Here is a 22,564-nt window from a genome sequence, read left to right as displayed (position 1 = left end):
GCCCCCAGCCTTGCTGATTGCCTTTCTCTGTTGCACTGGGTGGGAGAGAAGGAGAGAAGCCTTTGTGTACCACAGCGGTAATCACAGTGGTGCTTCGGGGTGAAGGAAGGTTGTTGCCGGTCCCCTTGGTTACACAGTCGCTGATTCTGGTCCTTGTATCTCTAGGCTTTTTTATTTTCAGAGAGAGGATGCCACTTTGGAGAAGGAATTTTTCCTGCCTGGCTCTCCTTGTGTGGCTGTGAACAGCTATTTCCAAGACCTCTTTCCTTTACCCTTGATCCAAACCTTGCACGAGGCTGGTTATACATGCTCATTAAACAGGGAATTAAATCACATAGGAATGCTGCTTGCTTGATGTCTTCTTTATTACAGAGCTATGCTTAGAAGTTGAGGCTTTTTAAGTGATTGTGTGGGCTTTAGCTAAGCTGTGAAAAAAGCCTCGTAAACAATAAGCATTTGTGATGAAAGCAGAGTAAGTGTAATTATCACCTGTCCTATTAAAAATCTTCCCATTTTGGGGCACACCCAAACTAATCAGACAGTGTTGTGCTTTTCCAGATAACCAGGTGATCTTTAAGAGCGGCTCTGGGGAGCAAATGCAAAATGAGCAGCGGAGGACAGTGCAGAAGACGCAGAGGGCTCTCAGTCTGAGCCACGAGGATTCGAAGATGTCTGCGTGCAGTGACTTTGTGGAACACGTTTGGAAGCCTGGCTCCTGCAAAAACTGCTTCAACCCAAAGAGTTCCCATCGGCTGCAAACACCCTCAGACGTGGGAGCACGTGGCGTGCTCCCGAATGGAGTTAGGACCAAGCCTGAGAGCCCCACGTTGGAAGACGAAAGTGTAAATACCTCCCCCTTCTTGAAGCCAACAATTGCTGTGAAGCCAACTATGATAAACTCGGATGTTTCTGACGCGTGGGCGGATGTGAATATGAATGCAGATCTGTCACAGGTAATGATTAATCCAGTCAAAGCATGACTTCCCGTTACTTACCTCTCCTCAGGAGTGCTAGGATTATCTGTTAAAACGGTTTCCTTCCCTTTGTTCTTCCTTCTGGTCTTGACTCAGGTTTTTAAGCCATATATTGGCTTCTCAAAATATCTTTGGCTGAAGCTGAATGAGCAGTTACTCATGAAGCATGTACAAAGGAGCGTAAAAATATGTTGTTTGTTTAGGAACTTCCGGATTTTAAATGAGGATGCGGGTTAAAGTTATTTTCCTGGGAAGATATACTGAAAAGAAGTCCTGTGTGGTTGCAGTCAGTGCTAACTGGATCCATGGTCTTCATGGGCGAGGAAGAAAGTGCCCTACCTTCCTAGCCCAGCTCCTTGGGCTCCCAACCTTTGCCAGAGCAGTAATGCCCTCTGGGTGTAGCGCTGCTGCCTGCCTGCAAACTGGCAAGCCTCAGTGGTTTGAGTTGCAGTCAGGATGGGTGGTTCACTCCTCTCCCTGACCAATTGATACCAGCACTGCCCCAGCCACGCAGAGCGAAGCATGGGCTGCTGTAACCTTGCCTGTGGCATAGGTGTGCTCCTATCTCCCACCCTTGCCCCAGAGGAGAGTCAGGGCTTGCCGGCTCTCTTCTTAGCCTCCTGTTGCTCTCCCTTGCTTCTCTTCTAGGGGTAAAGGGCACATGAGCACAGGCTGCTGTTGTTGGTGGGGTTTGATCTATGCGTGCAGATTTGGACCCAGGCTGAGTTTGGCACTGTGGGAGCAGGTTCTGCCACCCGGGGACAGGAGGTCACTTTGTGGGCACGTGTTACTCTCTGCCTCTCCCACTCCTCCTTTGGCAAGCAGGATAGATGTCCCTCAGATTAATTGATTTCTGATACATTTGCCCACCTGCTCCTCAGTCCCTACTGCTGAGCATAGCCAAGCTGCTGTCCCAGGGTAGCCTGTGATAGTCTGTCTGTGCTCCAGAGCATGCGACTCTGGAGCAGCAGTGTGAAATGAAATGAAAATAAGCAGAGACGTGCAACTATTCCTTGCCTCTCTGAATCTTTAATTGCACAGTGATTCACAGACAGGATGACAGGTTGGACATGTTTCTGGCAGTGAACCCATAGAAAGAGAAAGGAGAATGCCTTATTTCAGTTCATTGCCATTGTTGGTAATGCAAGGATTGTAAATGGTCCAGGAAATAGGACAAGTGTAGTTTAAATAGAAAAGATTTGCAGTGGTTATTGGTGGGGTGGGGTGAGCACGGAGCAAAACAGACAGCGAATGCCAGAGGGCTTTACTGTGGAGATGGGCTTTTTCCTTTTTTTTTTTTTTTTTTTTTAAATTTCTCCTTCATTTTGCATATGCACATCCTGACAGTGCACTTGTCTCTTTGGCCCATGCAGGTTAGCTGGGGCATGGTTTCTGGCAAACAACTCTTTCTGAAATCAGGAGAAGCGCAGCGGATCTGCCTCGACAATTTTGGCAATGGTGGTGTGAGAAAGCCCTTCCTTCACAACCCACCCAGTGACTGCTTGTCTTGCTGTCCTCCTAGCTACTCCATGGTGGGCCTGCGCAGCCTGGAGAGTCGAGTGGAGAGAAATGTCTCCATCCACAGCCTGGTGCTTGTGGGTGAGGTGGGCAAGCAGGAGGACAGAGCCAAAGACAAGTTTGCCCTGCCGCATCGGGCCCCCTGCCCTAATCTGTCCACCTTGGGGGACAGAAGCACCACGAACTCCAGCAGAAACCCTTCTTCCCAAGCCAAAGAAGGAGCAGCGCTCCCCTCGGAGGCTGACTGCGGTCACCTCTCCTCTGGCTTTGAAAGCGAAGGGGGCGAGTACTGTTCAATCACAGACTGCTGCAGGGAGCGCCCCATCTCCTGGGAGCTGCGTTGTGTGGAGGGGAAGGGTGCCCGGTGCAAGAAGGAGAGCCCTGCCCCCTGTGGATGGAGGCAGCGGGATGCTCCCGAGATTCCCAGGCCAAGTGGCAGGGCGGTCAAGTTCGGCGAAGAGGAGCGCAAAGCGGTGAACGTGGCCTTCTGCATCACAAAAGACCAGGGCGATCCTCTCCCCTATGCCCTGTGTTCAGAGAGGAAAAAGCTGGCTCTCCACACTGAGCCTGCTGCCCTCCCTGAGAGCACAGGGAGCAGCAAGGCGGCTGCCTTTGCTTTGTCCTGGGAGGACGAGGACTCGCTTCTCCTTGGAGAGCCCTCTGCCACTGGAGGCTCCCAGCCTGAGGGTTCGAGCACCCCTCAGCAGGCTCTGGTGGAGCCGCAGCGCCCTCGCCTCACCGAGCCAGCCCACAGTGATCCCATCTATGCCGAGAGCACCAAGAGGAAGAAGGCGCAGCTGAAGGCTGTCGGCGGACAGGCAAAAGCAGAGAAGCTGGCCCGCAGCACTGGCAAGGAGCAAGCTGATGGGACGTGGAGGGATGGTGGCTGGGCGTTGGGTGGTGAGAAGGAATACCAGGACTCCACTGGCCAGGTGGCGGCAAAGATAACTATAATGACAGCACACACCGAGGATGATCACAAGACAATATTCCTCAGCAGCCCTGATTCAGCAGTAGGAGTTCAGTGGCCATGTATCAGCCCCACTTCCCATCCCGATTTTGGGACTTCATCACCTGCCATTGAGCCTGGAGAGATTTTTCAAGCATCTGGAAGTGAGAACAGCCCAAGATTTCATCTGGCAGCTCCTGCCAAGACCTCAGTTACTGAAAGTCCAGCCATTCCCCCAAAGATGTCCAAAAACAGCCAGCCAGGCAGCGAGGGGAACCATGTGCCCCCGGTCAGCTCCCACGTGGCAAGGTTTGGTGATGACAACAGCCATGACAGAGCTGGTGTTCAGCTGCTGCCGAGGAGCTATACTGATACAGGTGCCTTTGGGGCATTCCCTTCTCCATGCACTCAGGTCAATGGGGTCTCTGTGGAGGAGTCCAGCAGAGGCCTGGCAGGCTCATCCTATGACAGGAGGCAGAAATACTATATCCCAACGTGGACCAAGCAGTGCCGGATAGAGGAGGAGGAGGAGCAGGAGGAGGAGCAGGAGCTCTTAACCCACCCGTGGGCAGTGGGAGCTGAGAATGGAAGAGCTGGTGCTAACCTTGTGAATGACGGCCCGATGCTGGAGAGTCAGACTGGGATCAGCAGATCGTCATCTTTCTCCTTTGAGTTCCCTAAAGACAAGAGTAATGGTGTGGAGTTTGCACCACCGCCACCGCCACCAAAAAAGCAGTCCAGGTACAGCCCTGTGAGTGTGCGCACAGCTGTCTTTTAAACTTTTGCAATAGGGATGTTTGCTACAGGGATTCATTGACTAGGAGGTGCTTCCTGTTCTTTTTTTTTCTTCCTTTTCTGTTCAAAGGTGGGCTTTCAGGAGCATGGGAGGAGACTGTCCAGCTGAAAAACTACTTACCTTTTTACTCTGAAAAGCTGTCGGATCTTTGCAAGTCCTGGTTCAAATGCCATGCGTACTTGCAAAGGCCCTTCAGGGGCAAGGTACGGCCTTGGGTCCCAATATTCAAGTGAGAACAAGGTCTGTGCCCAGGATGGCTGATGTTTCCCAGGTCAGCTTCATTCTGTCTTGGCACAGTTCCTTGATGTTGAATAGGATAGAAAATCTGGGGTTGCAAGTTCCTCTTGTAAGTGGAACTGGGCAACTTCTCTTGGTGCTAATAGCAAGGGCCTCTGAAATCCTCATTTTCAGCTTGGCTCTAATGTCTTTTGGCTTTCAAGGTTAGCTCTTGAAGCTGCAATTTCCCAGGGAGGACTCCTTGCCTGCAAGCAGGTAATTGGAGCTTGCTTAACGTGTGCTTATGATGTGTGGGAACCACCTGGCTTCAGGCAGCCTTCCCCTCACCACTCTCCTGGAAGTCAGGTTTGCAGGCAGGACAACAGCACACCCCAGAAAACAAACGTGAATGAGGGAGAGCTCTCCATATGGGAAGGAAGTAGCTCTGCTAAGCAATTAAAAAAACAGGCTTCTGATACTTTGTGTGCATTCAGTGTGTGCAGCTGTGCATATCGCAAAAAAAAAAAAAAGAAAAAAAGATAAAATGGAGGAAGAAAAATTGATTTCCTTTCCATGCAACTAATGAATTGGGTTGTCTGAGCATACTGGGGAGGGATACTTCCACATTCTGTGGGTGTCCTATATTTGCTTTATTGCATGTGTCAGTTTTGTTACCTGGAACTGTGCATTGCACAACAGATTTGACTCCAGCTCCTTGATTAAAAAGTTGAGAGAAGAAGGGATGGGTGCTCAGAGAAGACCTTGCTCTTGGGGTCCATGGCCAAGCTTATGCATAGGCTTCAGTGACCTCCAGGTTGAGACTGTGGTTGAGTTGGCCCGTCCTCTGTTTTGTTCTCATATTGAATTTTCAGTGGTTTTAGGGTTGGCTAGCCCAGGGAACTAGTGTTTTAAATTGACGAAGTGGGGAACAAATTATGTTTCTCGAGGAAAGGGAAGAGATGAACAAGAGGCTTTAATTCTTAATGCTGAGCTTCCTGCTGTGATGCTGCATGCCTGCTGGAGTTAGAGGAAAGAAAAGGTCTACAAGCAAGTGAGCACACAGATGAGCTTTGTTGCCTTTAAAATGAAAGAGAACACCAAGATGTGGTTTAGCTTTGACCCTGTGAACTTTCTTTCATGGCTGTTGCCGCTTGGTGTCTCCTATCAGCCTGTGGCTTGGGGTTGCATCTGCCACATGAGGTGGTGTTGAGGCCCAGCAGAGTTGATATGATGCTGTCAAGCAGGGATCATTTAGGAAACACCAAGCTGCCTGCTGAAAGTCCTCTAGAACCTGATCCCTTCCCCTGCAGAGTAGAGGTCACTGGGCAGGCCAGAAGGGTGGTAGCACTCAAACTCAGCAGTGTATTTCCCAGCAGCATCTTCCAGTTGCAGTGCTAGGACCTCCTTCCACTCATGGAGGAGCAGCTATGCAGAGGTATGCAGAGCCCTTTGTCTGTACTGGAGGCAAGGATCCTTCCCTGGCAGTGCTTGGAGTCTCCTTTCTGCCTTCATGAGGGCTGAGAGTGGAGGCAGGGGGCTCCTTGATGTGTCAGGGTGTCTTCTTGGCTGGGTGACTTGGACCAGCTGTGCTCCAAGCCAGGAGCATGCCCTGCTGCTGCCCTCCATGAGGAGTTATGACGATCTGTCCTGAGGGGCGTGGAGCATTTTCCCCTCCTTGGAGGGGCTGGTGCGTGCTCCTGGTGTGATTGGGCTGTGCCAATAACAATTGCTTCTGAGTCATCCTGAAAGCATGTGCGCTAGAAAGCCTGTGTGAAAGCAGGCGGGGAAACTGAGGTCAGGGAACACGTGGCATCCATAACCAGGATCTCTGGCAGAGCCATAAACCCTGCCAGGTGGTTGAGGTAGGTGCTGGCATTTCTCTTACCCCCTGTGGCTGTAGGCCATGTGTTGTGCTACATCTGTTTGTCTCATAAACGCCTCGATGCCTGCAGCTGAGCCTTGGGGCACCTTGCTCAAAGAGCATAGCCCTCTCTCTCTGGCTACCAAACCCCTGCACAGCCGGCCTGAGGAGCGATTTGATCAGATGGCAGGTTTTGCAAGCCGTGCAAACCCAGCTGATTGCTTTGTTTGTTTGCTTTGAGGGTGCTCTTGTTTTTGTCTCGAGCATGGCTTCTCTGAGCATGTTGATGCAGGAACCAGGGTGGTGTTACCTGTGCATGGTGGTGGGATGGATGGCTATGTGCACAACTGGTTAAAATCACCATAGCGGGATTGTGTTACCCTGGGCAGTCGTTGCTTGCAGTTTCGGGTTATGACATGACTCTGACCTGCTGCTGGAGGAGCATCTCCTCTGGTCCTCCTGGGCTGCAGCCAAATGCCTGAAGAAGGGAGGAGGTCTTGCACACAAAGATGACTCTGAGACACGTCCATACTCTCCTAGGTCTGTGCAGTCTGTGGGCATGTGCTCGTCTGTAACAGAAGAACCACTGATACTTCTGTTATGCTTATGTAGTCCCTCGCAGAGACAGAGCGCCTCAACCCAAGATGTTCTCAGGTGGCACCGCTGTAAAGGCTCTTTGGATGGATGGATGGATGGAGATGAAGCCAGTGTAGACCTGGTTGTGGCACAGTTTTGTGGCTTGGGGCTTAGCAAATCAGGGTTCATTTCAGCTGCAGGAAAGGCATGTAACCATCCTTTTTCCTTCTAGATCTCAAGCTGCAGCAAGGTATTTGATTTCATGCTGGAAGATGAAGCCTGCCTGTTTGACTTCTCTAATTAAACTTAATTGCTTATTTTAAAGAAAACTCACATGTGTGTTCAAACTAGTTTCAAAGCAGAGAAAGAAAAAGGGACTCTGTAGATGTTTTGTTCATCTTGGCTCTAACAATTAAAAGGGAAAAAAGTTTTTACAGGGTGAATTCCTGCCAGGCACTGAGGAAACTCTGGTTTTGCAGTAAGCTGTCTCTTAGGATGGCGGAAGGAGTGATTTTTAGGGAGTTTTAGAAGTTGGTGCAAAAAAGGAAAATAATGAATTTGTGCCTGTTTCATCCCACATAAATCTACTCTGGACCTCTTGTGACTGTTTCTTCATACAGTCCTTTTTTCCTGCTTGTTTGAAAGAATATAGATATTTAAGGTTTGCTTGGTCTGAAACGGAATGGAAAATGAGTTTAATTACAAGAGGAAAGAGATTGGAAAGGGAAGATAGTGGCTGGTCTTCTTCCAAAAGCTTGGAAGGTAGTTGGCTAAGGAAAGGGCTCACCAGGGGAACTAGGATCCCCAGGACTTGTATGTGCAATGATTTAAAGGTTCTTTGGTGTGAAATGCTGTAGCGTGGCCTTCAGTTTCTTGGCATGAGGAATGAATCTTTGCTGAAATTTATGTCTCTCTCATGCAGCAGGTCAGGCTAAATGATCCTCACGCTTCCTTCTAGCCTGCAAAACCTTGACAGTTAATTTATTTCATGTGCCTCTTAAAGAAAGGAAACAGTGATGCTGTTTTGCATCTCGAGCTGTTGGCTCTTGAGCTGTTTTCATCATAATTAATGCCACCTTCAAAAGGCAGCACCGTAGATAACTTCTGAAATTTGCTGAATGCGCTCGCTTGCGGTAACAAAGGTGTGTAGCACGGCACATCCCGACACCCGCCATCACTGAAAACAGCCAGGACAAATGAGCTTGAGGTGTGCCAAGATTCCATGTTGCGGTGCTGCTGCCGCCGCTTGTTGCCAGAGGGAACAGAAAACAAGAGTGTTACAAAAAACCGACTATGTTGGGAATTGGATCACCAGGAAAAGAGCCAGGTTTGTTCCTTGCTGGGGAGGTGGTACTGGCTGGTGGGACTGCGCTGTGTGCTCCTTGCCAGGAATCGTTTTGCGACGGAGCAGTGCTGCACCTGAGACAGAATATTCCCAAGGCACCTGTTTCTCCTTGGAGCTCAGTGTCAGGGTGTACCCCTGTGGCAAAAGCAGACTGGCTACATGGAGCTGCTGTGGCAATTACAAATGCAATTGGAAGTCACATGGGCCCCAGGTTTTGGCTCTCTTGTCCGTGACTGTGGATGACAGCAGGGAGTTGCTGTTTGGTCTAGGACAAGCCAGATTTATTATTATTAAAATAATAAATAATAAATAAATAAATAAATAAGAAACTCTGGCTGGAGTCTATTTAAATACATAATTAATAATTAAATAAGTAAATCAAAGAAAGGAGGGTATGGCTCAAGCAGGAGAGAGAATCATGCTCCAGGACAGGGAGGAAATACACCTTTTGGATTCCCCCTGTGGTTTTTGTCTGAAACTAATTGGCAATTTCTTGTGCTGCTTCTGCCAGTGGATCATTTTTAAAAGGTTGTGATTTATCAGCCAATCTTTTAGGAGAGTTTGTTTCTTTTAAAATGAAAGTCATTCACTTTTCTGTGTGTTTCCTATCTTACCACTTATAAAAGTGCAGAGTTGGAAATTGAAATGAGATTTGGTGTCTTCTTCACTACATTGGAGCATGCAGTGATTTAATTTTTGACCCATCTACCATCTTAATTCTGCACCCCATCCGAATTTCCCCTTGCATCCCAGACTCCAAACCCTTGTTTCAACTTAACCTGTGCTACGTAAAACCTTTTTGGTACAGGGAGGAGCGGTGTAGTCCTCTGGACAGAGCTAGGAGTGTTTCAAAATCCTTTCTTCCCCTCACCTCGATTTTGGTTTCTCCATGTTTGCCAGCTGGTAGCAGAAGGATAAGTACAAATCCAAGCCTCAAGTGTTGTAAGCTCCTGTATGCTGGCTTTTAACTGCCCTGTGCATCCAGGGGAAGATGCTAGAAGAGCGAGCAGTGGAGGGATGGAGATATAATTATTCACGTTTCATGATAGACAAGCATATGGTACAACGGTGCTTCCTCTTGTGTAATAATTATGCCCAGCCATGTGTTGTGTTTGATGCTGTAATGCAGTCTAGCTTTTCTCTCTGCCATGCATTAGTTCCAGTATTTTATTTTGGAGGGGGTGTCCTGTTGACATTATCACCAGACTTGTCCTGGAGTGCAGTTTGTTTTGTAGTGGTTTGTTTGTGTTCTCTGCTCTCCTCTGCTTCCTTCCCCTTCTGCATGTTGTATACAGTTCAGCATCTCTGTTAGCTGTTCAAGTCCTGTCATCTGTGCTGAGAAGGAGTGACCCCCTCCTGCCTGCACAGCAAGGCTGGGAAACCCCCGTGATGGGGCTGCAGAGCGGGTGCTCCTTGTGATCGGGTCTCTGCGCTGGGGAGAGATGCCTTCCAGCATCCTCCATGGCTGCCAACAGGCTGCACGTGTGATGGCTGCTGGAAAGGAGCAAGCATGAGCCTTGCAGCTCTTGCGTCCGAGTGGCCTTCTCCCCCTCTCAAAACCTCCCTGCCCCTTGCACTTTTGGTAGGTAATCAGAGCTGCGTGTCAAATCTTGGGCAGGAAATTCAAGCCAAAGGCATGCCCGGAGTCCAAGGGATCCCTGGGGCAATATGCCAAGAGGCGCGTGTCTGCTGTAGTTAGGGGAGCCATGCTTTGGTGCCCGTCTCCACTCTCTCTCCGAGAAGTGCAAGGCACACAGTCAGCAATGCTGGAGTCCCACAGCAGCATCAGGTGGGACCCCGATCTGTTAAGAAATGTGAAATTAAACACATGGCTACTACTAGAATATGAATCACGGGAAAGACGAAGCATGCCCTGGCCAGAGGTGCGACGTGGGGCATGGCAAATGATCTGTGTCCCTTTGCAATGTTACAGAACTCCAAACTGTTTTGGTTTTGGTTTGGGGGGTGGGGTGGTGGGTTTTTTTCATACGACTGCTGTTTTCAACCTTGACTTGTTTTAGGCAGGACTGTGGGAATCATGTGGAAAGCCAGCTGCATGAAATTGTTTAGGATGGGAAAACTGGGGAATAGCGAACGGGAAGGGTTGCCTGAATATGCCAGTGTGCTGCATGGAGGATGTTGAGTAATTGAAGTGTATTTAAAGCCACCAGAATAATTTCGAGAGCTGGAAATCCTGTCCTTTTAGGTTATTAGACTGGGAGAGCTGACTCTTGTGACCTGTTCTTTATGCACTGGCACATGAAGGAGGCTCTGGTGCTTCTCTTGAAGTTGCTGGTTACATTTAAGGTGCTGAGCACAGATTTTTGAAATGGTGGTAAATTAGCAACTGCTATATCTTTCTGAAGGGGAGTGGAGCCCACAGATGTCAGCAAGCTGGTGGGGGGGCAATCCCAGTGATTTCTTCAGGTTTAAGGTGGGTTGATGCTCTTTATTTCCAATAACCTTTGGTGAAAAGGGCAAGACGGAGAATAGCCACCTGTGGCCTCGCAGTCACACGTGGTGGAAGGAACACTAGCAAAGCAGGGGAAGTTCGGGTTAGCTGTAAATCGAGATCCCACAGGCTGCTGTAGCGATGAGCTGTTCAGCTCTTGGGGTGGAATTTTACTGAAATGGGAGAGTTTGACCCTAGCAAGTGTTTTCAGTAATTCTTTGGTATAGTGGGCGGTATTTTAATCTGTGCAGGCTGCAGCCTGGGCTTCAAGCAGCTCATAGGGAGAGAGGAAGATGTGAAGCGGAGAGGGAGATGTAAAGCGGAGGTATTTCCAGGCGGTATTAGCCAGCCCGGCTGTAACATCTGAAACAAGAGCAGGATGTCGTTTAAGCGGCAAACAATTTCTATTTCGGTGTGCCTATTCAGGAACTGCATTTTACATAAGTCACGGCGGTACAGAGAGGAAACAGGGCTCTCTGTACATCTGACTTCACCGCGACGTTGAGCTCAGCAAAGGCAGCAGCCAGCACGGTTCTGGCCGACACCGCGTTGCACCCAGGTTGCTTGGAGGAATAGGTGTGGCTGCGTGCGGTGGACCTTGGACCCCACCGAGCAAAGTCCCATCTCTCTCTGAGTACGGGAATGGTAAGGCAGCTCTGTGGATTTGTGTTTAAGAGATGGGAATGAAACAGAAATGCACCAACTTTTCTTGGGGAGGGGGGTGGGGGAGGAATGTGTTAGAAAACCTCTCATCTGTGCAAATCGAGACAGGCTCTCTTGCAAAATCTTTTTCTTTTCTTACAGATTTAAATGCTTCCTTGATTCTTGCCAGGTCAGACAGTGTACCTGCATGTATGCACCCATGCATTTTTTCCCCCCAAATTACTAGAAGTTAAATGTCTGAGAAAGTTATAGGATACAGATATATCTTTAAAATTAAAAAAAAAAAAGTGAAAAGGATTTAAGTCCAGTTGGTTGCTTTCAACAGCATTAATCGTGACAGAGCTAAAAACCTCAATGTGTGTCTCTCTCACTTTTTATTTTTTAACTGTGACTTCTGTGGTGCATTGTGAAGTTTTGTAAATCATCCCCAAGAGGCTTGCCGTGGTAGATTCGTCACTGGTGCAAGACCAATGTCTCTGCTGAGTTATACCTGAGGTGGTTTTTAGAGCCTTATTTTCATCAGCCCCTGAGTATTTTTAGACCGAGGCTGCTCAGGCAAATGAGGAAGTCTGGCAGAAGTTTCTTCCGGGCTTCTCATACACTCTGCTCTCCATGTGGTGGTGTGGACACGAGAGTAAGTGCTTTGTCTGGATGGGGAACGAATCATTTCTCAATCTTCAAATAAAAATCGCTCGTGTCATCCGCTGTGCTTGGGGGTTTTGGAAGAGGAGGGACCCTGTGCACCTGAACAGGGTGCCACAAGAAAACGGTCATGCACGTCTTTTGTTTGTCTTTCTCAGCAGCCATTCAGCCGTCTGATTAGGAAACGCCGGATACCTTCCAGCAAGATAGCTGGTGGAAATCCTTTTTCTTTTTTAGTCTGCCACTAACCTTTTTATGTTCTTAATCAACAACGTGTTGAATTTTATCAGCAGATTGGCAGTTTTACTTAAAAAATGTGGACTGATAACCTTTGTTTGCTGGCTGGTAGAGAGCCTGAACTGTACCAAAGCTAGAGTGTTTGTGCTCTGATGTGCTGCCTGATTTCAACAGTTTCTGTTGTTTTCCAGGGAGGAAAAAATGAAGAAAATGCAAGGGAAATTCTTTATCTTAGCGGAAAGTCCTGCTTGCCTACAACTGATCATTTAAACTGTGACCTGGCAGATTATAAACCCAGTTTATGGTTTATTTATTTATTTTTTTAGATGGAAGCTGCATGGAAAACTGTAGGTCTTGCATTAAAAGCTGCATGGTAGGTCCTGAGTTTGGCAGACATTTGTTTTCTGCAGAGGTGCTTCTTCTTTCGGAAGGTGTCAGTTGTTACTGTGATGCACTGAGGAGACAACAGCTGCTAGGGATGGACTCTTCTTCCGCTTATGCCTCTGCCATGAAGGAATTGGGTTCTGACACCCAGCCTCAACCTGCCCTTCTATAAAATGGAAGGAGTGATGCCACTCCCTTCCCTTGAGAACTTTACTGAAGGCAAATGCTGGTGGGTCTTCACTTCCCAGTGACGGTGGCCAAGATGGGATGTGGTCCAGGACCCCACATGTAGTAAGCAAAGGAGGTGCAGACTGGGGCTGGATGATGTTGGCTCAGTGGTTCTCTCTCTGCTCAAGCACAGCTGGTTTGTCATGAGGGGCTGGCATGGGGGCTGCAAGCCTATAATCTGCTCAGTGTCAGTAGGATGTGATCCCCAGGTGCCAGAGAAAGAAGAAAAATGCACAGGAATGAGGTGCCGTGGCATGGTAACAGGCTGCACAGTGTCTGTATGGATGGGCAGGGACCAAGCTAAGGCTGCTCTTGGCTTGAGTCTCCACGCACGAATGCATGCAGGGTATCTTTTGCTATCTGTCTCCTGACTCTTCTCTTTCACTCTCTCTAGGCACACTCTGAAAATGAACCCGAGTAACGCTGAGTTAGAGAGGGTCAGCAACAGCTCTACCGAGAGCCTCAGCCCACCTTTCAGGAGCGTCCACGTCAGCTTCACTGCTGGCTCCACTGACAGCCTCGACTCGGACACACAAACTGGCAGTGATGGCAGTAAGTGACCACTGGGTGTGGGAGAGGTAGCATCGGACCTGAGGAAGGAGTTACCTCCATCCTGAGGCCCACTGCTGAGGCAGCATCTTCAGAGCAGGGATCATGAGGGTCCAATCACCTAGTTTCCCCAGCAACCCTTCATCTTTCCACTTCTACCCTTCTGCCTCTTGATGCACTTAAAATGAATGTGGCAGGGTCAGGGCAACATCATGGGCTTTTTCCTTTTTCATTTGGCAAACATCAAAATCATTCATTCTGTAGCTCTCCTCTTGTCTGCATAAAACCTTCATCTGAAAGCAATTGTCCTTATCCTGCTTGTGCTTCATACGTTGCGCGAGGTCACAAGTAGCCCTGCCATAGAAAGTCCTCCATAGATTTGAGTAGTACCAGAAAGAGTCTTGTGCTAGAGGTGGTCTCTCCCTCTCATTGTGTTCCCAGTCATTTCTTGAAGGGGAAAAAAATCTGCCTGCACTCGTTTAACTGAGATTAAAAAATACTTACTATGAAGTCACTTTTTTCATCAGTGCGTAACTTAGACATGCACTAACGTGTTCAGCAGCTCAGAAAGTATTTCCTTTGCAAAAGTAGCCTTCGTGTAGTGGAAGTTCTGTCTTTCCAAGAGCAACAAAGTGCAGCAATAAAATTAAGAGCCAGAGCTCTGGAAACTCCATTTTTCCACTGTTAACTTGGAATCTGAGAGTGAGACCATGCCAGGAAATTGTACAGGGGGAAGAAAAACTCACATATGTTGGATCTTTACTTGCTAGGCACAGAAGCAATTTGCTGTCAAAAATGATAGGGGACAAGAGGATTTCTCTGCCTTCACTAACAGAAACGACTGTTTCAACTCATCTTGGGAAACATGAGTTTTTAAATGAATAACCTGAATGCAATTTTTCTTGCTGATGGAAGCAAGAAGCTATGCAGTCAATCACTGAGTGAGGTGAGCTCAAATTAATTGGCTATGCTGTCAGATGTTAAAATATGAAGCGGGGGGGAACTTTTAAGCCCTTGACATGCAGAGAGACTCTACACTGAAGGTGCAGAGCACTGTTAGGAAAGTTGTGAAAGGGTTTCATTCATTAACCTGTGCTTGGGGCAGAGCCCAGCAGCACATAAAAAAACCGTAAGAGCAGTTTGGCATTTGTGGGCTAGGCATGTGGACTGGTTGCCAAAGCTTCCAGTGCTGACGTTTGTTCCGTAAGGCTTTGTCAAGTAAATCTTGCCTCTCAAAACGGGGATTCAGCTGCGTGTCCTGGCAGAGATGCCTCTGTTGAGTTGCTCTTGGGCTGCATGCTGAAAAATTTCTCTTGGCTGTATCCTCTGTCAAAGCCCCTTGGACTGGAGGTGGCGAGAGATGCCATGCTGAACAATCCCTGCCTGTGGCTTTTAACAGGGTTTTAACAGAGGGGATCTTTCCCATGGACCGGGCAGGGTGTGATGCAGATGTCTGGGTTTTCATTAAAGCTTGGGGCATGCATCTCTGTTGAGCCATGGGCTCCACAGTTACCTGTGCAGCTGCAGAGCAGCTGAAACTGGAGAGCAGTCAATTGGCGACTGGGTGTACAATGCAGGCAGGCAGCTGAGGCAAGGGCCCAATGGGAGTCAGATAGCTCAGCACTCAGAAACTGGAGCAAAAGGGACATGTGCTGATTCACAACATTTCCTGCAGAGCTGTTTCTGAGCATGTTGTCAGAAATGGGGTGCCGAAACTGCCTTGCATGGGAACCTCATCTGCTACAGAAGCCAAAATCAGTGCTGTTCATTCCTGGGGTGTCTCTCAACGCTGTTGCTTGGGATGGGGTGTATTGCAGCAGGAGCATATAGGCAGCCTTGACAGTGGAGCGGACAAATGAAAATTAATGTCATGCTCCCAAACTCTGGTGGGGAAGGACAAGGACAGATCATGCCAGCATCCACCCTAGTAGCTGAGAACTAAGGGATGTGGCCTCAACACATGCCGTTCCAGGTGGAGAGCAGCTAACAGGGATTGCTGTTCTGGCACAGCTGGTGTGGCTTTGAGGCTGCACGTGACACGCCAGGACAGGCTGGGAGCTCGGGGATCTGAGCCCCTGCACTTGGAGGTTGTGTGCGAGAGCTGGTGAGTCACTAGGATTGTGAGGGAGACAAGCGCCTGCTGCGGGCTGACATGAAGCTGCCCCAGGGCATTCCTGTGGAGCAAGCAGAAAGACACTGTGAGGAAGTGCCTGCTGGCAGCTGAACCTTCACCAGCAGCCGCATGAGGAGGAAGGATGGCTTGCTACCACTCTGCAGCTTTGGAAGCTGGGTTCAAAGAAAGCAATAGATCCTGCTATCTGCTGAGCTTGCTTGGAGAAAAACCCCACCACGCACCTTTCAAGGTGTTAGCAGACCTCAAGTTTATCAAGAGTCCTGCCTGTCATTCAAGTGGCATAGAAAATTCTCTGAAATTATGTCTCTTCTTTTAATTTCCCCTGCAGACCCCTCCACTCCTCATTCGTTCCATCTCCATGACCTGAAATTATTGCTTTTTATTTCAATGTCAAATCATCTTTTTTTCCTTTTCGTTTTCCTTCCCCTTCTTCCATGACATGCAACTGTATCACCTGTCTCCAGTCTGTCCAGGGTAAGAAAACAGCTGCTACAGCTGCCTGAAAAAAGCTAGCCATCCCAACCCAATCCATGTCCAGATAGGACATGGAGCTGCCTGGGGTTTAGTGGTATGTAGTGGAGCCAGGCTGCCCTCAGCAAAGAGATCTGGCAATAAGCCAGAGGACAGGCAGCAGGGGCGGAGGCCAGATTTTTTCAGGAGGATGGAAATTGCCAAAATCCCGGGCCTTGCCCAGTGACCCATACCCTGTGTGAGGCAGAGAGACAGGTTCAATATACTTCTTGGGCTGCTCTGGTACAGCTGGAGGGACAGAGCTGTGTAGCGTGACTCATTCTCTCCTTATCACACTGTCTTGCTGAAGCACTGGGTGGCAGCTCCCAGGTGAAACAGGCTGTGTTTAAGAGATTGTCCTCCTATCCAGAGTGCTTCATTCTTACCTCCTTGTGGATGACATCACAGCTTTAATATTTACCCTCTACTAGCTTTTTACTACTGTGTATGCAGTTCATAGGGGAGTGGTTTCAGGGGGGAGCATTTCTCTAGATGGCTGGTTGCAGCCTGCTTTGCAAACCTGCTGTATTAAACTGGGTTAAATCCCTAATGCCTTCAGTGAAGCTTTGCAGTCGTGAATAGATGAGGACTGTGTGCTGGGTTCAGACGTAACCTGGCTTGCTGCTTTGTTCCCAGTCGGGACCCTGGGAGACATAGCCTGTGGGGATGGGAGGGACATGGAGAGGGTCCTGCACTTCCAGGCCGCAAGGGCCGCTCATGGCATCTTCTTGTGTGTTGCTGTCTCCTAGGGCGCTCATCTGAGCCAAACCACTCGCCCCCTCCAGCTGAGAGCCAAGTGTTTCCCCCTGTCCCTTTCCTTCCTGCCTCCGGTGAGGATGGTTCCTCCTCTGCCCCCAGCTGCCCGCCCCCTCTGCCCCAGAAGAAGACAGTAAGCAGAACGGTGTCCTCCCCAGATGGCTTTTTTGGGGGACAGGCGTCTTCAGGCAGAGCAGCCGGTGCTGCCAGCCCCAGGCTGAATGTCAGCCACTCCGAGAGCAATGTCTGCCTCCAAGAGGAGCCTCCCTTCATCCACCCAGCCAGCCTGGGGGGCCGCCCTGGCACCTTCTCCTCCTCCGAGTCCCTGGAGAAAGGCTCCAAAGGAAAAAGCTACTGGGGTTCAGCCACTGGTAAGAGCACAGGAGCTTGCATCCCCAGCAGAAATCTCCAGTCCCTTTCCTCCTCGCAGCTCAGTGTGTCCAGCCAGGTGTCATTGGGCTCCAGCCTCCACCTTCACAACCTCCTGAGCAACATCGACAGCAAGGAGGGGGTGTATGCCAAGCTGGGGGCCCTCTACGCCGAGTCCTTGCGCCGCTTGGTTGCCAAGTGTGAGGACTGCTTCATGCGGGAGCAGAAGAACGAGCTGCACTTCAGTGAGAACAACTGGTCACTCTTCAAGCTGGCGTGCAACAAGCCCTGTTGCGATTCGGGGGATGCAATATATTACTGTGCCACCTGCTCCAAGGACCCTTCTACCACCTATGCTGTGAAGGTAAGGCCACACCCGGGAGGTATCCAGGCTTATCTCCATCTTCCAGTTGGGAGGATGAGGCAAAGAGCTGCAGGGTCCAAAGCTGCGTGGGGTTCCATAGCTGAGCTGGGACTGAATCTTTGAACTTCTTTTTCCCCCCTTCTGGTGTATGGATTTGAATGAAAGAGTGGGAAGCAGACTTAGTGGTATGCCTTCGAGAAGTACCATCAGCACACAATGGCCTGCTTCCTCTGCTTGTCTTTCTCACAGGTGAAGTTGGGCGAGCAAAGTCCCTTCCAAAATTGCCACTTTTCCCTTACCACTTGCAAAGGTTAATTTGGAGAAGTAGTTTTTGTTGGAACAAATGCCAGTCAGATGCTTATTGCTGCAGACTAGTAGGGTCTGAAACTCAACCAGCTTCTCTCTAAAAAAAATCTTTGTGCAAATACAATGTTGTAAACTCAGAGACATTTGGCTCTGATGACACAAGCTGATGAAAGGCTGTTCAAAAGACAGCATTTTTGCCTCTGCCTGCCTTTTAAGTGGAAGGTCTGACCCAGAAACCATGTGAGTACTTATATGATCTTGAAACTGCAGGCGTTAAGATATTGTAGATCTTGATTAAACAATGTGAGCCTGACCCAGACGTGCTGTGTAAGGTCAGGTCTGAAACATTTTCCTGTAACTCTACAGAACCCATGTTTGAAATGGAAACTTGAGGTGCAATAGTTCAGCTCTTTGAAACCTGGATAAGTAAGCTTATCCAACCCGTTCCACAGACATCCCATGGATTTTGGGTTCTTGACCCACGTTACTACTTGAATACAGGGCCTTTAATTTCTATTCTGACTTAACCCTAGGGGCATCTCATTGCTGCTTACTCTTCAGGTTGTTTTCAAAACCTAAAGTAATTCCTGAAAAAGCATTGTCAGAGATGCATTAAGCAAGAAAAAAAAAAAAAAAAATCTATGCTGAATCGTTTCCACTATTATGAACCCCAAGGGGATGTTTTAGTTAAGTGATACCTTTAAAGCCAGTTCATATTCTAAAGGAAGTACAGTCAACCCAACAGGGGGGCTGTAAATAACGAGAATGGAGTTAGATGAGATCTTGCATCAATACCCCTAGTCCAGCACTCAGAGCTGCAGCTTCTCTTGTGTGTTATACCTAAATCCATCACAACTTTCCTTCTGAAACCCGAGAACTGCGTGGTGAACTGGTGTGCTCCTTTTCAATCTGCAGTTCCTTGTGGCACGCACACACCTTTGCTCTTGCCTGCCATGTTAGGTGGGGTTCAGAGGCTCAGGTCTATGGCTGTAGTGCATGAATTCTTGCCAAGGCAGAAATGGCACATTTCACTCTCTTAATGGGACTGCGCTTGTGTCCCGGCGTGTGATGTGGGCTTACTCTGTGCCCTTGGTACACTGCAGAGTGCCTTAACAAAGCCAAAAACACTGCAACATGGCCGTACTCTGTGCCAGCGTAAAGTGAACTTAAGTTGTGTATGTATTTACCTATGTGCATGCGTACACCTCCTGCAACGTTCCCATGTGCCACCTTCCTTTTGGTAGCTGAAGTAGAGGATAATTGTGAAACTTCACAACGGGCTGATTCCTAGCTGTCCCTCCTGGCTTCTGGTACAGATTTTCTGACATGAAGGAGATCACAGACCTGTAGTTAAAATTAGACTTGGAGAGCTGAAAATGGGCAGAGGATCTGACTTGAGCCAAGGAGCCTGCTGAGGAGCAGGAGCCAGAGTTTGGGCTGTGCACAGACAGACATGTATAAAACAGTTAGAAGGAGCCAGGGTTACATGAAATGGCTTTGAAGGATTTAAGCCAAGATATGCTCCACGCCTTGGCTTCTTTCTCCACTTAAAGAAGTGTGACTAAGCCAGCCCCAGGCTCCTACTTGGAGCTTGCTGCATGGACGATGCCTCTGGTGCAGCCAAAGTCACGAAGAATGGCTGGCTGGGGAAGATCTCCCTGTCTTCGTTTGATTGCAGTTATTCTTCCAGAGGTTCCTCTCTCGCAGGAGTTCCTCCCCTTTTCCTAAGCCTTACACGTCTTCTCTATGTGGGGAGGAAAAAGCAGGCTTGTTCAGCAGAGGGCTGGAAGGCCTCCTCTGCCTTTGGGGACCTTCTGCGTCTTTCTGCATCCCACTGTGTTAATCTGCAGTCTACCTAGCTCTCCAAAGCTTTGTCTTTCCACAAAATAAGCATGCAGCCATGGCAGGATATTTTTGTTTAGAAAAGAGAGGACAATGGGGATTTGAAATGCCCCATCTCCACAGTATCGTCTCATCTGAGTGAATTACCTGCAAATGCCTAGATTCAGACCCTTGCTAGAGGAATACAAAAGCAGTCCACTTTTCCAGCTCCTCTCTGTTCTTGCATTTATTTTAACTCTGAGGCAAAATTGATTTCTTGTCGGATTTTGCACGCATGCTGTGACTGGCAGTGGCACGCTCCAGGGTTTGAAACCTTTTATGCTGAGTTTCAAGCCTGTTGCTGATTCCTGTGGGTGAGATATGAATACATCGCTAAATAAAATTAAAAAAAAAAAAGAAGTGTATAATAGAAACGCCAGAAGGCCCCATAAGCTAATGGATACTTGAGTATGAGTTTGTTTAGTCTCTAATGCAGTCATAAAGCTAAAATACATAACAAAATGAAGATAAAAGTCATGTGGGTTTAAGAGAATCCAGATTATAAAATGCTTTTTTCCCTCGAGTTTGCTGCACTCTCACTTATTTCTAAGCCTGTTGTTAGCTCCCATTTTCTCTGGTGTTTTTTCCCTGTGCTGATGAGTACAACTTGCTGCTGGTTTCCCTTAGCCATTGATCAGGGTTTGAGAGTACTTGCTGACAGCAAGGAAGTGGAGTGGTTGAGGAGGATGTGAAAGTGGCTCCAGGGCTTCAGACCAGAGAAGCATTAGGTGGGAAGAAAGTGCTGGAGGTCTCTGTCCACCCCTCACTCTAAACAGGGCCACCCTTGCAGCCGTGTCATGTTGTGTGGGGCCTCATCTAGGCAAGTGTTAACCATCTCTAGAGATGGAGGCAGCACATCTTCTGCCACAGGCTTTGCTTTTCCCTCTGCAGAATGTCTCCTGAGTCTCAGGGGGGAATCTCGATGACATCTGTGATGTGAAAGTTATGTTGCTTCTGTGGCAATGAAACAAAATCTCAAGAAGTTACGCATGGGAGGACTACCTTCCTCCTTTCCTGCAAATACTGGGCATTGCCTGGCAAAAGAAGCATGCCCAGAAATGCAACCCAGACATCTGGTTGCTAAGGTTGGGGTGTTGCAGGACAAGAAAGATCCTCAAGCCAGGAGATAGTTTAAAGTACTAAAAGGACCACTGTGCACCCTACTTCTAGTGATGTCTTCCTTAGCATCTGCAAATCTCAGCTTGGGAACCCACCTCTGAACTTCTGGTCTCTGCCTTCCCTCTGTCACTGACTGATGAGACTTTTCTTCTGGTCTCTCCTCACAGATTTGTAAAACCCAGGAGTCCAAGGTGGCTGCTTCATACTGCAGCCCTGCAGTGCCAGTCCACTTCAACATCCAGCAGGACTGTGGGCATTTTGTGGCCTCTGTCCCCTCCAGCATGCTGCTGGCCTCAGATGTGGGGAAAAGCATGCCTGGGGATGGCCTCCATCCCTCCCGCTCTGCCAGTGAGCACGACTGTGTGGTGGTCATTACCCGGGAGGTGCCAAGCCAGACCACTGCTGACTTCGTGAGGGACTCGGTGATGTTGCACCAAGCCAAGCCCGAGCTGTACGAACGTCGTGTTTGCTTCTTGCTCCTCCAGCTCTGCAATGGCCTGGAGCATCTCAAAGAGCACGGCATCATCCATCGTGACCTGTGCCTGGAGAACCTCCTGCTTGTCCCCTGCAAGCCGCCCATGAGCTGTGTGAAAGCCAAAGATGACAAACACTTACCCCGCCTCATCATCAGCAATTTTTTGAAAGCCAAACAGAAGCCAGGAAGCAGAGACTCCAAACTGAAGAAGAGTCAGGCCCGGCTGGCTCCGGAGATTGTGTCAGCTTCCCAGTACAAGAAGTTTGATGAGTTTCAGACTGGTATTCTCATCTATGAGCTGCTGCACCAGCCCAACCCCTTTGAGGAGAAGGTGCACCTCAGGGAGCAGGAGTACAGCCCTGAGGACCTCCCTGCTCTGCCCTGCCTGTCCATCTACTCCCGCGGGCTCCAGCAGCTGGCCCACCTGCTATTAGAAGCGGATCCCATCAAGCGTGTGCGCATCACCGAGGCCAAGCAGATGCTGCAGTGTCTGCTTTGGGGGCCCCGGAAAGACCTCACTGAGCAGCCCCTCAGCCATGAGGAAGCCCTCTGCCAGGTGCTTCAGAATTGGGTGGACATGAAGCGTGCCCTGCTCATGATGAAGTTTGCAGAGAGGGCTGTGGACATGGAGCGGAGCATTGAACTGGAAGACTGGCTGTGCTGCCAGTACTTAGCATCTGCTGAGCCAGCCTCCCTTTCACACACATTAAAACTGCTGCAGCTGCTCTGACCTTGGATGTGTCTTGGAGGCAGCGGAGGGCTCCCGGTTGCCTTGCAGCTAAAGGTACACAGCCCCTTTATAGGCGAGAGGCTTGAATCTCAGCTGTGAATGCACATTCAGCTCCTGCCCCGCACTCCCATCAGAGTGCACAAGACATGTTTAGTACCCTCAGCACTGTTAATTTGCGAGCAGGCAAAACTGGGAACCTACTCCTATTTTGGGGGATTTTTTTTTTTGGTATGGTAAGTCTGTGGACTAATAAACTCCTGCCTGCGTGTGTGCATGTTTCTAATGAACTCAATGTACTTGAGTTGATTTCTGTGCCTGTGGGACAGTCCTTTGATCCCCACCCCTGCTAAAGCATCAGAGCCTTTTTTCCCAGGAACACCACCACTCTCCAGAATGGGCAGCAGGGATGAACAGTTGGCTGCTTCTCCTGGGGAGCAAGAGCAATTCATGTAATGCTCCTTTGCAAGGGAGAACCAGGAGGGGCTTTCAAATTCACATCTTTTGTGGGTTTTGGCATGCATTTTGCTTCT

At 49.0% G+C, this 22,564-nt stretch overlaps 1 protein-coding gene across 1 annotated transcript; it reads left to right on the top strand.

The window, feature by feature from the left end:
- The first annotated feature begins 596 nt into the window (after window positions 1–596).
- On the top strand, window positions 597–22,315 carry LOC104843285 (tyrosine-protein kinase SgK223). The gene is made up of 5 exons (XM_010586139.1): window positions 597–953; window positions 2,348–4,176; window positions 13,236–13,393; window positions 16,784–17,523; window positions 20,997–22,315. Exons 1-5 carry the CDS (start codon window positions 597–599, stop codon window positions 22,032–22,034), a joined length of 4,122 nt encoding a protein of 1,373 aa, XP_010584441.1. The 3' UTR covers window positions 22,035–22,315.
- Window positions 22,316–22,564: the final 249 nt, after the last annotated feature.

The sequence above is a fragment of the Haliaeetus leucocephalus genome, unplaced genomic scaffold (assembly GCF_000737465.1).
Source record: "Haliaeetus leucocephalus isolate CR32 unplaced genomic scaffold, Haliaeetus_leucocephalus-4.0 Scaffold140, whole genome shotgun sequence".
Lineage (NCBI taxonomy): Eukaryota > Metazoa > Chordata > Aves > Accipitriformes > Accipitridae > Haliaeetus > Haliaeetus leucocephalus.
The sequence above is the reverse complement of the archived record's forward strand: the minus strand, read 5'-3'. Positions and strand labels throughout refer to the sequence as shown.

What these genes read in the sequence shown, in the direction of transcription:
- LOC104843285 (XM_010586139.1), top strand. Translation starts at nt 597, where the DNA reads ATGCAAAATGAGCAGCGGAGGACAGTGCAGAAGACGCAGAGGGCTCTC. An exon ending in ACAAACTGGCAGTGATGGCA is followed by an intron (nt 13,394 to 16,783) that starts GTAAGTGACCAC and finishes GCTGTCTCCTAG; the next exon opens with GGCGCTCATCTGAGCCAAAC. An exon ending in CTACCACCTATGCTGTGAAG is followed by an intron (nt 17,524 to 20,996) that starts GTAAGGCCACAC and finishes CTCTCCTCACAG; the next exon opens with ATTTGTAAAACCCAGGAGTC.